Raw genomic sequence first — 22,887 nt, forward strand, 5'->3', positions numbered from 1 at the left:
TCCTCCTCCTCCTCCTCCTCCTCCTCCTCCTCCTCCTCCTCCTCTTCCTTCTTCTTCTTCTTTTTTTTCTTCCTCCTCCTCCTCTATTAATTGTTGATGTCTAGGTACCAATATGCATGCAATTCTAAGCATACCATCAATATCTAATTACTTCATTTTCATAGTACACCTGTGAGCTTCTAACACAGACATCATTGTAATCATTTTACAGATGGAAAGTCAGGCACAGAGTCCAATGTCATGCAGCACATTCAGTCAGTAAGCTAGTAGAGTCCAAGTGTTTTAAAGGACTGTTTAATAATAACATCTTTCCCCATGTTTCTTGGATAGGAGTCATTTTTGCACCCTCTTCTCCAGAATATTGGCAATTTCTTGTCATGGTTTTGATGGAACAACTGAGAGAGAAGTAAAAGCCAGATATACTGCTAGTCCACCTTCACGGCACTGAACTCCCTTTACCCCACCCCAAGAGGCACGGATAGCACAGGTTTACCCAGATTTTCTGTCTGAAATCCTGCTTTACTTACATTTCTTCTGGGATAAGTTAAACTATCCCTGTGAAGAGTGGTTTGTTGACTAGCAGGATGGCACTAGCTAGGGGCTCACTCTAAAGGCTCCTCCAGACCCACTAAATTAAAATATCTGCATTTGAATAAGGTCTCTGGGCAGTTCACTTGAGAGGTAGCATAGTCTAGTGCAAACTCTAGCATTCTGTGATACATCTTGAGTAAGACAAATTCCAAACACAATTCTCATTTCCACACAGAGAGAAAATGTTGGAAACTTAAGTAGAGACAGGAATGGGAAGATAATGGGTATCCCCAGCAGACATGTAACACCAGAAATTAGAAGTTTCTTTATCAGACCATTTCGGAGGAGCAAATCCAGTCAGAAGTCTATTTCAGTGCAGAACTAAGAAAGAAACAAATAGTGTTTAAACTCTGTCTTCAAGACCAAGAATGGCAGACACAGACTACAGAAACCCAGTAAACATATTCATGGTCTATAGGTATCGAGAGCTAACACAACCCAGGTATAAGAAGCAGGGAAAGGGGGTGGAGACATAGCTTAGCAGTGTGTATTGTTATCAGAGAGGACCCAAGCTGGGCAGTACACAGTGTCTTCTAATTTCATCTCTAAAGGGCCAACTGCCTCTTCTGATTTCTAAGAACAGTAGCACATGCACTTAACACACACACACACACACACACACACACACACATCTTTAAAAAAGGAAGTAGGACCATTGTCAAGGATATGCACACAAACCAGTGGGCCTGGAAAGTTCCACGTATATGTAGACCAAGAATTGGCATGATAAGAAAAGAGTGCCAACAGGTCTTTCTACCTATTTGTTGAGGTTTCTATGTATTTCCTTAAAACGAGACTTCTAGAACACCTTTCTAATCCTCAGTAAAGTATTTCTAAAAATGTTCAGAATTATCTTCCAAGGAAAGACTACCACCATTTTAAGAAATGAGTGTTAATAAAAAGAGATGCAGAGCTCCTGTTGAGTCCAATCGCTCAAAACCATTGAGCATCAACTAGTGCATCAGCCCTTAGAGGTTACTGAGTTAGGAGCCAACACTTAGACCAGCCCTACCCAGGTACAGTTTTTATTTTTTTTTCCTTTCCTTTTTTTCATTAACCCTTTAATAGCAGTAGCCTCATTTGATGAGTTGAACTGTGATATGCTGCTTGGAAATGTTTGAAATAAACAGTTTCTCAATAGTACAGGTCAACAGTGTAGGCAATTTACATAAGAATCCACAACAAATTGATAAAATTGAGGATCTGACAGTTCTCCCCAAACAGCCTATAGTTGCTATCTTAGTGTTTCAATTCTCAAAAGATGCTTAAAGAGAGATAAAATTAGATCTCTCAGGTTCTAAGTGTGAGTAGGCCAAGGATAGCTTTTGCAATTTGGATTTGGAAGGATTCTTTTTCAGTATATCACTACTTCCTGGAGGGTAGAGTCGAAGCTAATAAGTTTATCCTGATGATATTTCAGCTTATATGGAATTTCCAGCTAATGACACATAGATGTGTAGCTTCATCATTGGCAAGTTCAGCTGTTAGGGCTCTACATTAATTAGGTGAGAGCTTGTGCTTGGGGAATTTGATGCACAAGTCCAAGAATGGCTAGCTCAGGGAGCAGGTAGGCCACTGTGGAGAACCAACAGCATTCATGTGAGTGTTTATTCATTTGCCTCTTGGCAAATGCTTTCATTAGCTCTTTCTGTTTAACTATTCTGCCATTTCACTTGCGGAGATTGGGATTGCATGAATGGAAGGCCCCACAAAAGGCACTGCACATGTTGGATGTAGAAAGCTAAGTTTTACTGCTATCAGGACAGGAGATGATAGTTGATGTTTAAGGTGATGTCCTTATTAGGATCTTGGGTGGGTTGAAGTTCATAGGTTAAAACCAGATGATCTAAATGGTAGAGTCAAAGGCATCCCTTACCTGTAACACCTTTACAACAGTCTTTAAATTATCTTGAGAAACCATGATACCTTTTCTAAGAATACTATGTACTACTTTCTTTTTTAGACCTTTTTAAAATTTTATTTTAAATACTCTTACCATCAGGACTTAGGGAGTGTGATGATTATAGGAATGAGTTTTAGAGTCACATAGTTTTGGGACTTGAATCTGTTTTGGTCCTTTGTTTGTTTTTGTTTTTGTCACCAGCTATGAAACTTGCAATATATACTGAGACAGGATCTTTCTGTATACTCTAGGCTAACCTTGAATGCATGGCAATCTTGCTGAATAAGCCTTGCAAGCATTGGGGTGACAATCATGAGCTACCAAATCCTGGCTCATATTCTATATTTTTCTAAATCTTGTTTTCTTCATCTAAAATACGGAATTAGAATCACCCACTTGAAAGGATGATTTGACAATTAAGTGAAGCAAGGTATCAGTCCATTGTCTCTTAAAGCTACATAATGCCTCATACTCAGTGTCAAACAGTGAGGTGAGGATAGAGGGGCTCTGCTTCAGGTTGAAAGGATGTAGACAGTGCAGGCTTGATGTGCACCAAATGAGCTTACTCTCCTAGAGTTACAGAGCTTTCCAGGGAATGCTTCTCTTAACATGGTGCAGAATGGAAATCTTCACTGCATATCACAAGCTTGTGTTCATACCAAGGCACAGATCATGAAAGCCCTATGGTCAAGCCTAGCTTCCAGGCCTATCATGAGGCTGTGGCAAAAGAGATGAAGACTCCGGTTTAGTAATTCAGTCAATCATGAATGGTATCTGTGAAGCAACTATGGCATCTACATTCACAGCCTCCAATAGTGAAGATCATGCTTGGTCACCTGCATTTCTGATCCATGCCAACCCCACCCCATTTTTTGCTAACTTCTCCAGGATAATCAATCTTTCTTGTGTTATACAAAGCAAACTATAAAGCTTCCCCATGATAAAATATGCCAACAGGCTACTCACTAGTTTGAGGTTACAACATAGAGTTCTATGGTTGGAGTTAAAATTTTCCTTTTGATCATCTTCCCATCAAAAGCAAATACTCTGAGTGAGTCACACATAAATTAGTCATTAACTCTTTATAGAAGAAAAAAATCAAAGGAAGAGAGCAATTGGAGGCAGGTGGGTGAGAATACAGAGTGTAATTCAACTTGGATATTGGGTGGATTTGGACTCAGTCAAGGTTTCTTCCCCCTCACTACTGGCTCAATACTTCATTAGTCATTGTGTGAATGCCACAAATAATAAATATTGAACATTTTGTGCTCTATAAACATTATCTAGTGTTTGGCAGTGGTGTTCTTCATTTTGGTCAGGCTGATTCCTTAGTGTACTTCAACAAAAGCTTCAGATCACCATAGATCTGGAGTCTGCTTTTCTTCCACATTATCCTCGGATCTGGAAGCAGAGCTGAATAAGATAGCAGCTTTAAGTGTTGTAAGATTGCATGTTTTGTGTTCGGATAAAGTCAGCACTTTCATTTCTTCCCTGGGGTTGCAATTGAAGACTTTCACTGAAAAATGAGAAAGGCATTGGATTGTACCAGGTAGTTCTCAGATGTAGACTTGATCATCTTTGCCATACATGATTTCCAAGCATAGCCTATGATGGCATTGAGTGCCAGATTCATGTATGTTTTCTTTGGTCTTAAGGATGACAGGAGATGCTAAATGCTCATGGTGAGATAAATGGCAACTGCTCTACATGGACTCTCTTTCAGTGCTACAGTATTAATTGTGAACCTAGAAGCTACTGTCCAAATGCCAGAATTGTCAAATAAGAAAGACTAGTTAACTATACCAACTTCCCCCACTGATCTATGGTTGTGGAATAATCTGTTTATGATGTCAGGATGAACCTGCCAAGAGGCCGGCAGGAGATAACTGATCCACTTACGATGCCTCTTAACATGGAAGCGGGGCAATCACCTCCAGTGGTGCTTTCCCTGAGTATAGCCACTCTGAAAATGGAAGCTTTTATTTACTAGAAACAACAAAGCCATTTGAATTTGGTTTCTCAAACTTAGGAACTTCTAATGTGGTGTAAGTAAGATACTACAGACTACTGATGCAAAAAAAGAGATGGTAGTTATAAATTCTTATGAGTACTTATAGAGTACTGAAGTTAGGCTTTACTTTCTAACTTTTAGAGTTCAGTGAGGAAGAGGAAAACGGAGGAGGGGTAAAGAATGGACTAGCAGGAGCCTGGCTGGTACAAGTTCCCTCTCTCTGTAAAAACAGTGGATGTGGCAGGGGTTTGGGGTGGTTGCTGATTGGGGTCATGCTGATACCAGATGAGCCAGGAACAGTGATAGATGATTTATGGGCTCAGTACTACTGATGAAACAAAACTTAATTATTTGGTGCTTGCAATAATGCCCAGCGAGAAACTCTGAACTCATAACTCTTAAATGTACATATGTATAGACAGACAGACAAATATACATTTGGTAATTAATTCCTGTTAGCAGGAATTAATTAAATAAAAGATTAATTGTTATAGTTCCTTTCTTTCTTGTTCTGAAGCCTTGCCTCTATATGGCCAGGCCAAAGGGAGGCTTGGAGCTTATCGACTCTTTGTGAACCAGAAAAAGAAAATCATGCTCACAGGAAGAAAAAGTTTTACATAAACAAATATTCACACACACACACACACACACACACACACACACACACACACACACACATACTCTTACACATACACATACATGTGCTGATTGGTCTCAACTCTGTCTCATCAACTTGTATACTTACGAACACACATCTATACTTACAAATGCATACATGTATTTGGTGGATGGAGTCAAAGCTCCTAAGAGCAGGTTTCATTGAGCAAGCAGTAATGCAGAAAAAAAACCTACTCATTCTGGATGAAAAATAGTCTCCAGCCTTTATTGCTCATAGAAAGAAAAGGGTTCTACCTTTTTATTTCTGAATGAAAGAAGCTTTGCGAGGTAGAAAAAGCCACTCCCTTATTGTTGTCTTTAGTATTTATACTTTCTGAGGAGAATAGATCACATAGTTTTCTAAGGGTATTTACATTCCAAAAGTTCATCATCAATCAAATATGAAGTTTCAGCAGGAATGTTTACATGAGTTTCCATTAAGACTAATTACCTAATTAAATATTCATCATCTTTCACTAGCTCCACAAGTTCATTAAAAGTTTAAAACGATAATTCTTATAAGTTAACACAGTTTTGTCAAGAGGCAAATTGTCTGCCTAGTGTCTGATTAGTTTTGAAGTTTTCTATAGATAAATCCAGTCAATATTTTATCTTCCATCCTTTTACCTACAGTAAATTGTCCATTCCCAGTTTATGATCTTTAGTTATTAGATAATAATTTCACAGCCAGCCTAGAAGGAATGTTTTCTCTGATTGTAAATTTGTTCTAAGTCTGCTTTCTATTCTAGTGCAATTAGACCATAACACCTGAAGGTTGACAGAGTCTTAATTGCAGCTTTTTCTATAGAGGGCTCAAAACTACTTGTATAAATTTAGGAATTCAATAAGTCATTATTAAATCATTAATTTGTCTATATAGTGTTACTACAAGAGAGTAGATCTTTGTTGATCTGCAGAAAATCTGAACAATAGGGTGAACTAATGCCCAGAAATTATTAGACTAATTTAATAATGACAGGAAAGGCATGTTAGCAGTAAAAATCAATCCTGAGATGAGATTTCTGAAGGCCTTGAAATTCAGAACTTTACACATTGCAGACCATACAAAAACAGTGGACCATCTCCTGGAAAGTCATCTGCTAGTCATAGCCTCTTCTAGATGGCTCCTGACAAGGGCTGAAGAGGGATAAGGGGAGGAGAGAAAAGAGAGAAGGGGAATGTTTTCAGGAGAGAGGATATGCTATTACTGTGTACACTTTGAAGCCTAGCTTCATCATAAAGTGGAAAATTTGTTGGCAATTCCTAGACATGAAGAGATCATGTGAGGATCTCTTGGCTTTGCTTATAGTCTTCTCCTCCTACTTGAAAAAAAGTTCATCTTACCCAGGTATTGTTCTTGCATGTAAAACATGTGTTTCTCTAGTCCTTATGCTGGAGAGTTGGTTCAAAAGACATTTTTCAATTGCAAAGGGGAGTTTTGAGAAATAAAAGGCATGGGAAAGCTTGACAGAGCCTGTCTGTTGTCTTCACTGGCTTTTAAAAGTGTAGAATATGAGAGATTTTGACAGATGAACCATCTGTCCTCCTTGTGGGAGCACTGGTTGTGATCAAACAGACACACATCGATGTACTTCTTTTGAAGTGGAAGTTTTACAAATAGTTTTAAAACATGGTTAAATTTCCAGACAATTTTCATTTTATAATTACGCTCTGCTTTTCACCTAAATTATCTTTATGAAAAGTACACTGTTTATTCTGGAAGAAGTGTTGTGTTCTTTTTTTTTTTCTTTTCTCAGAAGTCTTTTGGCAGTCATATAGCTGGAAGAACTTCCTGAATTTCAACTTTTCAATGATGACTCCCACGACTAACCTACAAGATTTTATATTACATCAATATCTCATGTAAATTTTAAATTTTATCTGATCCTAAAACAAATCAACTCATTTTTTTTTTAAAGACCAAATTCCAGATGCAAGACCTGGAACTTTCACCTATGGAGGATATCAGGCACCAAACTCTTAATTGCAGGTTCCAAATGCTCTGCACTATTCGTTATTCAGTCCCTGCTTCTGTGGTTCTGACACTATCTCCTTCTAGTCTCCCTGGAACTCTCTGTGCCACCCATATAGGTGATCTATTTACTTTTTACACACTTACTACACTTGGTTTTGATACAAGACTACTTCTTGCTTTTGCCTGTGAATATTTCCCAGTTTAAGACTACCCTGGCCTCATTGGTAGATAAGCTATGATGTTCACCCACCAATGTGGAGACTTAGAAATGAAAAGATCTAGTCCAGCTGGGTAAATATTAAGGTATCAGGCTTTATGAGCTAAAATATGTCCAACATCACATCATAGTAGAGAAAGATACAAAGAAGAGGGAGCTAAAACTATATTGAAGTAGAGAATAGGGAAGCTATAGCAGATTGAGTCTATTGGCTTTGAGAAGAGGCATATGTAAAATATTAGGATGGAAATAAGGAGGAGAGCAGTTGCTTAGCTAAGCTGAAATCTAGTATGAGGACCATAGTATACGGCAAGAAGCAGGCATGGAAGTCAGAAAAGTTCCTGGGCCATTCCTCACGGTCAGTGAAGAGTATGACAACCAACTGCTACAGTTTGATTTCTTCTTTTTTCTTTTCTGGTTTATAAGCCTAACTTTTATTAGAATTAGTCACTTAAGGATATTTTGACAACCTGTTAGTGCTTAACAGAAGTGAATACTTACCCACTTTAACTTGGGACACTATAAATTAAGAAAATTCTTCCATCTTATTCAGTCCATTCACTGAGTGAATTTGCTTAGCAAAGTCTATGGCATTTTAGGAAAGGTAAATGAGTTTTTCAAATTATCTTTTACAAGCCAATATAACTAATCATGTGGAAATAAGGCATGTTCTATAAACTAGTTTATTTTAAATAAGTGAGGTTGAAGTCATTACTTGCAAGTGATCAAAGCTTTAATGTTAGAAAACATATAGTTGTCCTATAGTTTAGGGACATGTACTTCAAAACACATTAAAAGAAAACAGAATCTCATAGAAATAGGACTAAGTTGGCAAAGCTAAAAATATTTAGGCTCTTGGTGTGCAATAATGAATCATGAACAAGGGGAAAGAAAATTACAAAGGAATAGAGATGGATTCATTATTTGAGGAGAATGTGACACAAACTATAACAAGGGGGAAACAAAGAGTGGTCACTCAGAATGGAGCAGCCAGACCTGGAAATTCTTTTCTCTTCATTTACCTGTTTTGTCTCCTTAAGATTATTTTTAATGTAGTGGCCAGAGGTCTAACATACAAAAAGGAAGAGACAGAACCCCAACTTTGGAATGTTATGAAATGCTGATAATTGCAGAGATGCAGAAGACCCAAGGAAGCCAGCTTGGCTCTGGCATTATCTGCAACCCTCTGCCTCCACAGAATAAAGAGAAGGCTGTTAACCTAGCTAGGGGAAAGGGATCCAAAGATAGGCAACAAAGTGAGTCCAAGACATTCCCCTCTCCACTAATTAGGGGACCCAAATGAAGACAAAGCTGCACATCTGTTGCAGATGTATAGCAAGTCTAGGTCCAGACTGTGTATGCTCTTCGGTTGGTGGTTCAGTCTCTGTGAGCCCACATTGGCCCAGATTAGCTGGCTCTGTAGGTCTTCTGGTAGTGTCCTTGACTTGTCTGGCTCCCTCAATCCCTCCCTTGATTTTTCCACAAGACTTCATAGGCTCAGCTTAATGTTTGGCTGTGTGTGTGTGTGTGTGTGTGTGTGTGTGTGTGTGTGTGTGTGTCTGCTTGTTTCTATCCACTGCTAGATGCATCTTGGGAGACAGATAAGCTAGGTTCCTGTCTGTAAATATAGCAGACACATCATAATAGCAAACATAGCTGAGAATCATTAATAGTGTCAGGTGTTGACTCTTTCCCACGGATGGGTCTCAAGTCAGGCCAGTCATTGGTTCACCATTCCCTCAATCTCTACTCCCAATTTTATCCCTGTACATCTTGTAGGCAGGGCAAATTTTGGGTTGAAGGTTTTGTGGTTGGGTTGGTGTCTCTCTTCCTCTACTGGAAGTCCTGCTTTCCCCCTATCAGGGCTGCCTTGTCTGGCCTCAGTGAAAGAGAATTATCTTAGTCTTGATGCCACTTGATGTGCCAGTGTGGGTTGGTACGCAGTGGGGGGAGAGGGAGAATGGAAGGGAAGAAAGGTGGGAGGAAGGAAGGGACTGGGAAGAGAGGAAGGAGGGTCCTGTGATAATGTTGTAAAGTGACCAAATAAATTAATGAACAAAAGAAAGCTTTGAAGAACAGTCAACAGCTTATCACTACACACATGAAATAGCAAACCTCTCAACTCTGCACAGAAAACCTTCTTCTTAAAGTAGATAGCAGTTAATATAGAGACTCTCAGCTGGTAAATGTGCAGACAATTGACTGTGAAATGCTGTGCCCTAAATAGGGCATATATATCCCCGAAAAACTCAGTAAATGCTGCAGGGAACCCTGTTTTCTGGACAAAACAGGGCAGTTGCACAGATGAACTTACAGTCACTGTGACCTTAGAAAGATCAAGGCAAAATCCCATCAAGAAGGGAAATACAGCCCCTAGCTGAGGAGATATTGGCAATTAATCACTGTTAAGAGATTAGGAGGGAGGGAGAGAGAGAGAGAGAAGAGAGTGAATTTTCTTTAAGGATATGACCCTTGATAGGTCAACCAAACTTCAGAACCTGCCCTAAATCCAAGCATATTTGGGCAACATGAATTAGATCCCATGAAATTTGAAAAGGAAAAGACCAAGTTGGGTGGGTATGGAGGTGGAATGGATCTTGGAAGTGGGGGGCAAATGTGATAAACATACAATGTATAGGATTATTAAAGAATTAACACACAAGATGACATTTTTGAAATTATAAGTTAGACAGATATATATTAAAGGAGCCTTTGAAGGTTAGGGGCTAGGTACATGGCTCAGAAGTTAAAAGACTTGCTGCTCTTTCAGAAGGTCTGAAATTTGTTTCTAGCACTCATGTTGGGTATTTTTCAATTGCTTGTAACTTCACCTTTAGGGAAAATGACCCCTTCTAACCTCCAAGGGCATCCACATGCATGTGTGAATATATGCACACACTCTCTCACACACAGACACATAAATAGATAATAAAACAAATCTCCAAAAGAGAATGCTTTAAAGGCTATGTTAGATAAAGTGTGGATAAATTAGATAAAGGATATGAGCATTACCTGACTCCAAACTGTTAGGTTAAATAAATTGCATTAAATTACAGTATGATAAGATATTATATTCAATAATCTTTTGGTACTTGCACATTAACAGTCAACTAGAGAAGGCAAAATTATCTTTTCATAAAGATATAGGACAATTAAAAGAGAACATACTGAGCACTGTGTGAAGATCAAACCACAGAAATCACAGATGATTATATTTGATGTGAGACTGACATGTTTATGCTTGAACTTTTTGATTTTAGACACCCCCCCCCCCAATTTATTCAGGGTCCAAAAAATTTATTAAAAAACTACATACCATAGTATATTAAAAATAACAAGCTTTTAAAGCATAGGAGTCTAGAGTTCATGACACTAGACTAGAGGCATAAACCATGACAATATGACATAGGTTACTTTCTGGAAAAGCCTGATGTATCTTCAATACATAATGAAATGCCAAAGGACTCTCAATTACTATGAAAATAGTCTGATCTTGTAAAGTCAAAGAATCTCAGGTGCCCAGGAGTTCCCAACAATATTATTAGAACCAGGTACACATGTATTCATGATAACTGTAATATGTTATAGCCCAAACTTTATAGTAGTATCCTTCTCTAGTAAAATGGGTAAGTTATAAAGTTACAATTTAAACTAAACTCAAGTCCTCTGTATGAATCAGAATTTTTATCTCAATTTTAAGTAAAAAAAAAGTTGTGTGGCATCACAGTAAACTTTAAATATGACAAAATTCTTAAAATAACTGCTACAATCCTAATTCATAATTTAAAAGAATTCAGAAGAAAACATTAGGATGCGCCGATTGCTCATGCAATGGGGAGGTCGTGATGACCTTTCCCTCTCTATTTTTCTTCATTTTGTTGCATCACTTAGAGTGGATTCTGGTCTGTAACAAAGGGAAAAGATGAACAAGCAGCGCTCACTTTAGCCCAGTGATGACAATGCTTTTCCACTGAATTTCGATGCACAGTATTGATTTCTATGTAGCCCAGGCTGGTCTGGAACTCATACTCTTCTTATTTCAGCCTTCTGAGTGCTTGGATTACAGGCACATGCCACTGTGTTCATTCGGAACAGTGGTACTTACAGGATATTCACATTATTCATCAGGGCACCGTTTGTTATAAATACAAACCATTGGGGGACTCCAGAAACACTGAATCAGAATCTCCATCGTGATGCTGAGAGGGAAGAGGGTTACACCAAGCACCTTAGGAGCACGGTTGAGACTCAGTAGCCATTCTACCTTCCCTTTACATATAACACATCTAATTCAGGAACAACTGGGTAATATTGCTTATGACGTTCTTATGAACAGAAGAGTTAGGCAGAAAAAAAATAACAGTTTTGGTGTGGGGAGAAGAGATGTTAGAAATAGACTCCAGGGTGTCCCATATGCTAAGTACAGACTACATGATTGGTCAGCATTTCACACTCTTGCCAAATGCTTAAAGTAATTTTTCCCTTTGACTATTCAGATAACTTCATCCAGTCTATACTCTTGAGGCTTGGGGGACCAAGAAAATTGACTTTTAACATAGGTCTAAGATTCTAAGAAAAAAAGACAATTTAAAAATTGCTAAAGCAGTGTAAAATCATGCTGATTATGACTTCTATATTTTAAAAAAAGTCTTTATAAGTACTTTTGTCAAGATTCTCAAAGTCTGTCTTCAGACAACTAGCCATAGCACCAGCAGGACACCAGCTAGCAATGAACATTTGGAAGCTCTAATCCAGTTCTACCGAATCAAAAACAGGTAATGCTTCCTATCTGTGTTGTGGCAGGGGTTTATATCAAATGGCCCCTATAGTCCCATAGGAAGTGGCACTATTAGGAGGTGCAGACTTGTTGAGGTAGATGTGGTCTTGTTGGAGGAAGTGTGTCACTAGGGGCGGGCTTTGAGGGTCCAGAAGTTTAAGCTAGGTCTAGTAGGTCACTGCGTCTTCCTGCTGCCTGGGGATGCAGATGTAGAACTCTCAGCTTCCTCTCCAGCACCAAGTCTGCCTGCATCTTGTCATGCTTCCTGTCTGCCATGATACCAGTGGACTAAATCTCAGCACTGTGAGCCAGCCCCAATTAAATGCTTTCCTTTAGAAGATTACCATTGCATACACTAGCAAGATTTTGCTGAAAGGACCCAGATATAGCTGTCTCTTGTGAGACTATGCCGGGGCCTAGCAAACACATAAGTGGATGCTCACAGTCAGCTATTGGATGGATCACAGGGCCCCCAATGGAGGAGCTAGAGAAAGTATCCAAGGAGCTAAAGAGATCTGCAACCCTGTAGGTGCAACATTATGAACTAACCAGTACCCTGGAGCTCTTGACTCTAGCTACATATGTATCAAAAGATGGCCTAGTCGTCCATCACTGGAAAGAGAGGCCCATTGGACACACAAACTTTATATGCCCCAGTACAGGGGAACGCCAGGGCCAAAAAAAACAAAATGGGAATGGGTGGGTAGGGAAGTGGGGGGGGGAGGGTATGGGGGACTTTTGGGATAGCATTGGAAATGTAATTGAGGAAAATACGTAATAAAAAAAAAAAAGAAGAGTTGCTATGGTTGTGGTATCTCTTTACAGAAATAGAAACCCTAAATTAAACATCTGTTTAATCAAAGTCTGTTAGGTGATTCTGATCTGTGATATCTCTTGAGAAACACTGGCATAAATAAGTCTGTACAGCTAGCCTCATAGAGACTTGAAGTGCTAGAGTGGGGGATATCCAGCCTGGCTTCCACCCACTCAGAGGAGAAGGGGATAGGATATGGGGGGTAGGGGATGGATTACTTGAGGGGGTGACCAGGAGGGCAGCAGCAAGTGGGTAAATTATAGCCTATTCAAAGACTGAAATTATCTGCTAACATTTGAATTAGTTCTCTTTCAGACAATGAAAATAAATGCGAAGATACACATATTTACTATTATATATATATATATATATGTATATATATACATGTTAGTGTTTTACACATCTATAAATGTAATTTATTGCTATTAAACTCTCATCACATTTTATATAAGATTATGTATAAATACTTTGAAAACAAATAGAAGACATCAGAAATATAGCCAATAAATATTCGATTAGTAGCTATTGCTGATACTGTCAGAGGAAGTGGAGATTATTAACAGAAAGAAAATTCATTTTGTAGCTTAATTTTACACCTGAATATTACAATAACCAGTATCTGAAGGTTAAATTTCCTGTGTGATGCAACATGAAGATTAACTGTGGCTAATATAGGGACATTTTAAAAAGGCTACATAGTTTATAAAGTTGGCATATTAGGTCAAATCAGATCATGGCCTGAGACTGACACCAAGATAGAACCCTTGCATACCTTCATGGGAGCCAGCTGTATGGGTGTGATGCATGATGGGTCCACCATGGGCTTGGGCCTGTTGGCTGTGTCTGCTAACAGGCTGTGCCACTGCTGGGGAAGGCCAGTAAACTTCTGCTCTTGTGGATCAAATCCAGTATGAACCCTGTGTTCAAAGTTGGATGGGCCAGATATTTCGATCTTTTTCTTTTTCTTCCCAAACATGATGTAAAAACCTGGGAAATATAAAGAGAGAATAGGTAACTTGTAGTTTGCAGCAAGAAGATATTTATTTTAAATCATTTACTTACACCATTTTAGTTATTTTTCACAATACTATTTTCAAAAGTTAGAAGCTTGATTGTCAAGCTGTATAGATTAGGTAATTTCATTCTAAATCTTTGTTATTGTCTTGAATGATCCCAGTGGAATACAGGGGCTTGTAGCATTGATACTGAATTTGTCTCATGTGACCTACACTGACCAATGATCTAGACAATAAGCCAGTCTAGGGTGGGGTTGTTTAGAGTCTCTGCATGCCCCAACCCCAATGTACTTGCCATGAAGATTACTTAGGTAGATTATTCTTCATCTTCATCCTCAGTTTTAGAAGAATCAATATATGAAGCAGATGTATAAGCCTATTCTGGAGTCAAGACCAGACAATTCTTCGAACTGAGTCAATGTTAGCCACATCTGATCATTGTGTGAGTGTAACATATGAAGGGTTAGAGTTAGATTTCACATGTTTATCACAAAACATTACTGAAGCAAAAGCTGACCAATTTCCAAGGAGAAGCACATCAAAGTTGATATGCACTCAAAATTCAGAACACATATATGACAAAATAACATATATATCACTATGAAAAAGAAGCTATTAATTACTCAGCATATAGAGCAATTATGATAAGTAGAACTAAATACTTATCAAATACTTACAAAATCACCAGGCCAAAGTAGGTCCTCCTGTAAGTACTAGCTACAGTAAATGATGAAGCTGTGCTTTAAGGTTCTGAAAACTTTTGATGTAACTTGGCTTTCAGCATTGGGTTGTCACACTTTACATGGGAGTATTTTAGGTGTGTGCTTTTTTTTGACCAGGGATACTCGCCTATGAGTAAGATAAAAGTCACATTGGGAATCCTTCCACGAACTGCTGTGGAGCTTATACAAGCTTACCAGCTTATTTTGGGGCTTAGACATTTTGCTTTCTTTGTAAGGAGGACCTTAGTATAGCCATTCTGGCAGGATTGAAGATATTCTAAAGAGAAACATTTGTGCCCCAGAAATCCCATGCTGGGAGAAGAAAAAAGCTGAAACCTGGTGCTGACCAGAGGGGAGTTTGTCTCACAGAAAAGGAGTTCACACAGTGCTGAGAGTGCGCCAGAATACTTTGCAGGAGGAACTGGATTGTGGCACAGACATTGCTAATAGGCAACAACACACCTTGGCCTGGAACAGTTATCTTGACAGACCTCTTGTCCTCTATTTAAACCTAAACCTTATACTAACACTGGAAGACAGAGCTGGAAGGTCACTGGACCACTTAGCCCTTTGTCCTAATGTGATGACATTGACCAGTATCCTTTTTTTTTTCCTGCTTTTTCTCAGTTGTTTGCTTGATTGGCTTGTTGAAGATGCATGGGTCAACATAGCTTGCTTGGATGCTGTTTGGGTTCAAGCACTATAGCATGTAATTTCAGTGACTATTGCTTTTGTGGCCAGAGCTTTGTGGATATTAATATCTTCGCTTATTTCTTTCCTTTACCGTATTCTATTTCTCTTCTTTTATCAAACCCTCATCCTTCTTTTCATCATATATCGCTACTTTTCAGGCCATTTGTTTTCTGCCTTCCAGCTCTCTCAAGTGCACACCTCATCCTATGTCTGCATAAACATTCTGTTACAGACATCTGATCATTCACAGTCCCAACTGCCTCTCATGTCTTAAAGCTTGGCTCTGAAATGCCCCCAAAGGCTCAAGTGTTGAAAGTTTGTTTTCCAGAGGATGGTACTATTGAGAGATGATTAGCTTATATAGGTGCTGAACAGGGCATTTTGGAGGTGGGACATGTTGTGGCATGCAAATGTTTGATGGGCATATTTTAACTCTAACTCTGGCCTTTGTTTTATGGCCCACAGGGAGAAGTTGTATTCCTTGATGTGGGACTGTGATAGGCAGCCTGTTTTGGTTGAATGGGGCTTGTTCTGTTGACCCAGTAGAAAACTCTACAACATACGGAAAGGTGAGCCACGTTCCCAGAATCGGGTGCCTGAAACCACAGAGCCCCCAACTCCATAATTCTGTGACCATCAGTCACAAGGACAATGTTCCAAGCTTCTGGCATTCTGGCTAGACTCCCTCCTCACAGTTACCTGATAGCCCAGCCCACTATAAGAGGGCTGCTTGGCCCCTCCTAGTTCTCTTTAAGCCCTCACCTTTCTTACTCTCTAGCTCTCCTTCTCTCTCCCCCCTCCCCCCAACGTTGCCATGACCGGCCTCTCTCTTTCTACCTTTTCTCTTTCCCACTGCCTTTCTATAATAAAGCTCTAAAACTGTAGACAGTCTCTGATCATCAAGGCCCGCCTTGCTTGAATGATGGACTGGGTTTTCTCTTAACGTCTAACCTCTGTGCTCCAGCCATGGACCAAGCACTCTCGCCCACGTGGAAACCATCCAGCATCCCTTCCCCTGCCCTCTCCTCCCTTCGGCCCCAGGGCCCAGTGCTACCCCAGGGCCCCTATTCTGTTCTCAGCTCCTCTGTGGTATCCAGTGTGGGATGCCAGAGACTGGGAACCTGGTACCTAGGGCTGCCCCTTGTTCACCATCTGCTGAGTGGGGTCAGTGGCTTCACACAGCCAGACACCTACCCGGGGCCGCGAGGAAAGTGTGGAGCAGTCCTCCTGTGGTCCGCCAGCCCAGAACACAGGAACTCTGATGGGACACAGGTTCTCTCCCACTCCCATCTTTCCCCCACACCCATGGCCCTGCAACTTGATATGTTACTTTTCATTCCAGGCTCAATGTGATGAGATTTAGTAACCATGAACTGAATCCCCTGAACCTGTGAGCCATAATAAACCTTGGCTCCTTTCAAGTGTTTTCCTCTGGTATTTGACCATAGGCAAAAAGTTGTGAAGAACATAGAAAAGCCCTACTGTCTTTGACGGGTCTTACTTCAGAATAATCTGGACATTAATAAAAGATGGCAATAACTACAACACATTGCTGGTCTTATATTGACCTTGAAAAGGTAATTTAAAAGAAATGACTTAGCTGGGCTTTGTGTTTCTTGCCAGTAATCACAACACTTGGAAGGTTGGGGTAGAAAGAATGCCCCAAATTCAAGTCTGCTCTGGGCTAAGTCATAAGTTCATGTTCATTCTGAGCTACAGAGTGAGACCATGTCTCAAAAGTAAAATGAAATGAAGCAATAAGAAAAGGAAATTCTTTGAGTACTGTCTTAGTCAGGGTTTCTATTCCTGCACAAACATCATGACCAAGAAGCAAGTTGGGGAAGAAAGGGTTTATTCGACTTACACTTCCATACTGCTCTTCATCACCAAAGGAAGTCAGGACTGGAACTCAAGCAGGTCAGAAAGAAAGAGCTGATGCAGAGGCCATGAAGGGATGTTCTTTACTGGCTTGCCTCCCCTGGCTTGCTCAGCCTGCTCTCTTATAGAACCAAGACTACAAGCCCAGAGATGGCCCCACCCTCAAGGGGCCTTTCCTCCTTGATCACTAATTGAGAAAATGCCTTACAGTTGGATCTCATGGAGGCTTTTCCTCAACTGAAGCTCCTTTCTCTGTGATAACTCCAGCTGTGCCAAGTTGACACAAAACTAGCTAGTACAAGTACTTTGCTGTAAGTGGGTCAATAAACATAAATCTGATGATCTTAAAAGGTGGACACATGGAATTGGAAATGTAAGGAAGAGAAGGGACAATTAGAGGAAGGCCATTGCAGGAACAGCCAACAGTGTCCAAGGCCTCTCTCACACTGACTCTAGATTTGGATATATAATTTGCTGTAATCTGTGGGACAAAAAAAAATAATACAACATGCCATGTGCTGATCATCAGGGTTTGCCCTCTTGCTGATTTCAGAACCCAAGGTTTACATAAGAAAATAAAGCCATGCTATTGCATTGTTGTACCAGGTCATTTGTTATACCAGCCAATCCAAGCTAATCCCCAGCAGCAGAGCTGCTTATTGGATGAAATATGTTCCTTGCATGAAAGAGACCATCAGCAGGAAAACTACTGGATGACCTGCATCCTCAGTTTCTAACCTATCAAATCAGGACACAAATCCTTTGAGCCATTATTTTTGGAAGCTGATTGTTACATAAACAGAAGCTAATAAGAAACACCTATCACCTCTGGTCTTGCATCTCTATCAACTCATCACTTTTTTTTCAGTTTTTGCTGCTCCAAGGTTTCAAATAACAATGTCCAATCTGGGAAGCTACATCAGCCACCCCACAATAGCCTTAATGCAAAAGAGCCTTAATTGTGATACCATGACCTAGGTAGTTGACTGCTTGGAGAATTTTCAGTCGAAAAACATTACAAATTAGTGGCTCTATAAACCACCATCTGGCTTGCTGAACAGATAACATATTCAAAAAGATAATATCGCCTTTCATTGGCTATGTCAACGTGACATTTTAGTAGACATTCATTTCCATAATTTTAAAAAAGAAAGACAAAGTCATTTGGGAAGAGTTTGTTTGCTCACATTTATACCTGGACAAGCAATAAAAATGCTAGACCAAATATATTTTAGAAATAGAACAGAGATATCTTGCCATTTCTCTTTATTTGTGAATTTTCAGAAGCTACTGTGCCACTCAAGTGAATGCATATAAAAAGAAATATGACTGAATTAGCACTGTACATAGAGAATGGTGGAGAGGAAAACTGTGGCTAAAGTAACCTAAGTCTATAGAACCTGTGATCCTATATACGTTAACCACAGAGCTACATGACTGGTAAGACCAAGTTTAAAAAGGAAACAGTTGTGCATGATAGCATATACCTGGAATACCAACACCAAGGAAGTAGTTGTAGATGGATTGTCTCAGCTTTAAGGTCATAGTGTTTGAAATAGTGAGACATGTTTCAAATGAATCAACAAACCATTCAAACAAAATCAAGACCAGACAAAACAAAATAACAATAACAAGAAAGAATTTCAGAAGAAGAAAAGCAAAAAGCTGAAAAAAAAGCACAAATGGTTCTAAATCCTAAAGAAATTCTCATTCAGCTAAATAGAATCTCGAAGATTTACAGTGATATTCTCTCAACAGTAGCCATTACTTATTTCATCCAGGTGAAAAATGGAGATAGTATCCTGGTGTCCTAAAGCATCAGGCAACAGAGAGATGGCCAGAAAGGACATAAAGTTGCCTGTTAAGTGCATTAGTAAATTTTCTTGAGTATAAGAGAAAGACAGTGATAAAAGCAACCTAAGGAAGGAGGGTTTATTTTGGTTTATAGTTTCATAGGATAGTATATAATGGCAGGGAAGTTTTGCCAACAGCATCACGAGGAAGCTGCTCATTTTGTGTCTACAGTCAAAAAGCAAGGAGAGGGATGGATGCTATGCTCACTTATTGTTGTTCTATTCAGTGTGGGACCCTCACTCATGGAATGTCTTTGTCATAATTAAAGTGGTGGATTTCATCTCAATTAATGCAGTCTAGGAATTCCATTATAGACATTTCCATAGGCTAGGTTTTATGGTGACTCTAAATCCCATCAAGTTGAAAAATCAAGATTAGCCGTCAATGCACGTGTCTTAGTCAGGGTTTCTATTCCTGCACAAATATCATGACCAAGAAGCAAGTTGGGGAGGAAAGGGTTTATTCGGCTTACACTTCCATACTGCCGTTCATCACCAAAGGAAGTCAGGACTGGAACTCAAGCAGGTCAGGAAGCAGGAGCTGATGCAGAGGCCATGGAGGAATGTTTACTGGTTTGCTTTCACTGGCTTGCTCAGCCTGCTCTCTTATAGAACCCAAGATTACCAGCCCAGAGATGGTCCCACCCACAAGGGGTGTTTACCCTTTGATCACTAATTGATTTGGATTTCATGGAGGCATTTCCTCAACAGAAGCTTCTTTCTCTGTGATAACTCCAGCTGTGTCAAGTTGACACAAAACTAGCCAGTACAGCATGTGACTCTTTTCTGAGGTGTTCATGACTGATTTCAGAAGAAGAAAAGCAAAAAGCTGAAAAAAAGCACAAATGGTTCTAAATCCTAAAGAAATTCTCATTCAGCTAAATAGAATCTCGAAGATTTACAGTGATATCTGTGGCATGATGCCACACTCACAATAAACCTGGGCCAGCAACTTCAAGATTACATCCACATTTGATGTCTTGATGAGAGGACTCATGGATCATATCCATGGCTATGTTTTAGTATAGGAAAAGAATAAAAAACAGTCAGTTGTGACTGATTCTGACAATTCTATGACATACATCCTTCCTTTTACAAGCATGTCATGAGGCTTATGAAGATCAAGTAACTTAATTTGTCTAGGGTGTCTTCTTAGGAGAAGCAAAATCTAATTCCCATCTAAGCCTTCCTCACTTCACACCTGCCTCTGAGGTGTTGCTTTTGACCAGCAGACTGCAAAGCACTGTATTCTTCTCACTACTAAATTAGGTTCGCTTAAAATGGCCTTTAGGCAAACTCAATAATTATGTATATGGATCAAGCGTAGGATACACAGTCGTGGGGAGAGGGGCCCTCTGAAATACCACTAGATTTCTTAATTTGTAGATAAAAATTCAACAAAATATATATCATGTTGGAAGAAAAAAGTGGTTTGAAAAATAAGGGATTATTTTTTGCAAGCAATTAGGAATAAAAGAAGAAACTTTGAGAAAGACAACATTTGAAAAAGTCCCTACCAGTGAGAATTACAAAGCAAGTGAGCCTTATACTGACATGAAAAAAATAGGAATATGCTCTTTAGATAAATGGGCGATTAAAAAATTGTATAATAAGGCTAAATTATTAGGCACAATAGCAGGAAATTAAATAAAAAGGTGTTTAATAAGTGTTATTTACAATATATATGAAGTGTGTGTGTGTGTGTGTGTGTGTGTGTGTGTGTGTGTATGTGTGTATGTGTTAAGTGGATCCCAGTTATCTGGTGCAACTCCCCTTTAAAAAAATGCGTCTGCCACTTCCCTATAGAACAGTATAATAGAGCACTTCTCTACCAAGTACTCCTGCTGGGAAGAGCAACATACAAGTTTGACCTGAACAGGTATTGGATGAAAACATAATGAATTCAGATCTGTCCTTGAAGTGCCCATTAGGAAACAATCCATGCCTACCATCTCATACATGTCTAATGGAGTTTGCATGTGCTCAAAGTTATGGAAGATATTGCTTAGACACAGGCAGGTCATCCACAATTGTATAACAGCCTACCTGTCAGTCAATGCAAGTGCCTATCCCATGGCTGCCTCTAGTGATTGGCTTGTTCCTCTGCTTAGACTCATACCCACCCACCCCTCAAAGGAGCCTGGTGTTCTTGAGGCATGTATTTGTTGAGCCTGTGGAATATGTGCTACACTTTTACTCTCACTGCTAGTAAGTATGTTTCACTAGCACTACTCTGTTTCCTGTCTGGTTTATTGTTTGAGGTGCAAATGACCTGGGCATTGTATCATTGGATAACATGAAATTCTGTCTAGTCATTCGATGTGTGTCTGTATGTAAAAACCTGGAAAATTAATGGGTAATTCATAAAGAAATATCATGGCAAACCAGAAAGAACTGGAAATTGTCAGGGAGTGGGTCTGCAACTGTTATATTTCATGTACTTTGCAGACCACCTATTTTTCTGAAGTATTTTATAGTTAATATAAATTATTCCTTAGAAATTTTACTCCCTAGTCATCAGGGAAATGCAATTAAAATGATCCTGAGATTCCATCTTACACCAATCAGAATGACTAAGATCAAAACCTCAAGTGACAGAACATGCTGGAAAGGATGTAGAGAAAGGAAAATACTCCTCCATTGCAGAAAATTGTAAATAGTTCTACCTGAAGACTCAGCTATACTGATCCTGGGCATATACCAAAAAAGATGTTCCACCATATCACAAAGACACATACTATGTTGTATGTTGTTGATAGAAGCTTTACTCATAATAGCCAGAAACTGAAAACAACATAGATGTTCCTCAACTGAAGAATGGATATAGAAAACATGGTTCATTTACACAGTAGAATATTATTCAGCTATTAAAAACAAGGACATCATGAATTTTGCAGGCCAATGGATGGAACTAGAAAATATCATCCTGAGTGAGGAAACCCAGACCCAAAAGGAAATGCATGGTATGTACTCACTGACAAGTAGATAGTAGTCATAAAGTAGAAGATACCTATGATACACCCCACAGACCCGAAGAAGCTAAACAAGAAGGAAAGCCCAAGTGAGGATGCTTTAATCTCACTTAGAAGGGGGAATAAAATAGTCATAGGAGGCAGAGGGTGGGATGGAACTGGGTAGGAGAAAGGATGGGGAAGGTAATGGAGAGGTCAGGATCAGGTGTGGGGAGGAACAGGAGAGAGGGCCAGAGGACTAGGAGAATGAATGGAAATCTGAAGCTGCTGGGGGTGGGGGGGAGGATTTCTAGGAAGTCCCAGAGACCTGAGATGGGAGAGGTTTCCAGGTGTCTATGTGGGTAACCTTAGCGAAGATACATAACAGTGGGTATATGGAACCTAAAGAGGCCACCTCTTGTAGTCAGGCAGGACCCCCAGTGGAGGGATAAGGACACCAACTCACCCACAATTTTTTCTACCTCAAGTTATACTGTCTAAAAGAAATGCAGGGACAACAATGGAGCAGAGACTGAAGGAATGACCAATTTGAGATCCATCCCCTGGGCAAGTACCAATTCCTGACAATGATACTTTGTTGTGTTTACAGATAGGAGCCTAGCATAACTGTCCTCTGAGAATCTCTATCCAGCAGCTGACTGAAGTAGATTCAGATACCCACAGCTAAACATTGATCTGAGATGACATGCATAAGAATATCTCTGTAGCCTTGTCAGAGTTATATTTTATAGATAAAAAAATTGGAAGCAAAGGTTAATGCCCTAGAAGAAGTTGTGCTGGCAATAGGGCAAGATATTGCTAATATTAA

General features: G+C 39.5%; 1 protein-coding gene and 1 long non-coding RNA gene across 9 annotated transcripts in view; one reads left to right on the forward strand and one right to left on the reverse strand.

Annotated features, from left to right (window-relative positions):
• Pak7 (p21 (RAC1) activated kinase 7) overlaps positions 1-22,887 on the reverse strand; it is a 306,881-nt gene that overhangs the window by 79,256 nt on the left and 204,738 nt on the right. For all 8 annotated transcript variants that reach the window (NM_172858.2, NM_001360384.1, NM_001360382.1 and 5 more), the window contains one exon: positions 13,718-13,932. In NM_172858.2, coding sequence (NP_766446.2) covers positions 13,718-13,921 — 204 coding nt within the window. In that variant the 5' untranslated portion in view covers positions 13,922-13,932. The remainder of the gene's footprint in view (positions 1-13,717; positions 13,933-22,887) is intronic.
• Gm39942 lies at positions 19,259-22,846 on the forward strand. The gene is made up of 3 exons (XR_866765.3): positions 19,259-19,271; positions 22,097-22,098; positions 22,760-22,846. It is a non-coding gene; the product is annotated as a predicted gene, 39942 (long non-coding RNA).

The sequence above is a fragment of the Mus musculus genome, chromosome 2 (assembly GCF_000001635.26).
Source record: "Mus musculus strain C57BL/6J chromosome 2, GRCm38.p6 C57BL/6J".
Taxonomy (NCBI): Eukaryota; Metazoa; Chordata; class Mammalia; order Rodentia; family Muridae; genus Mus; species Mus musculus.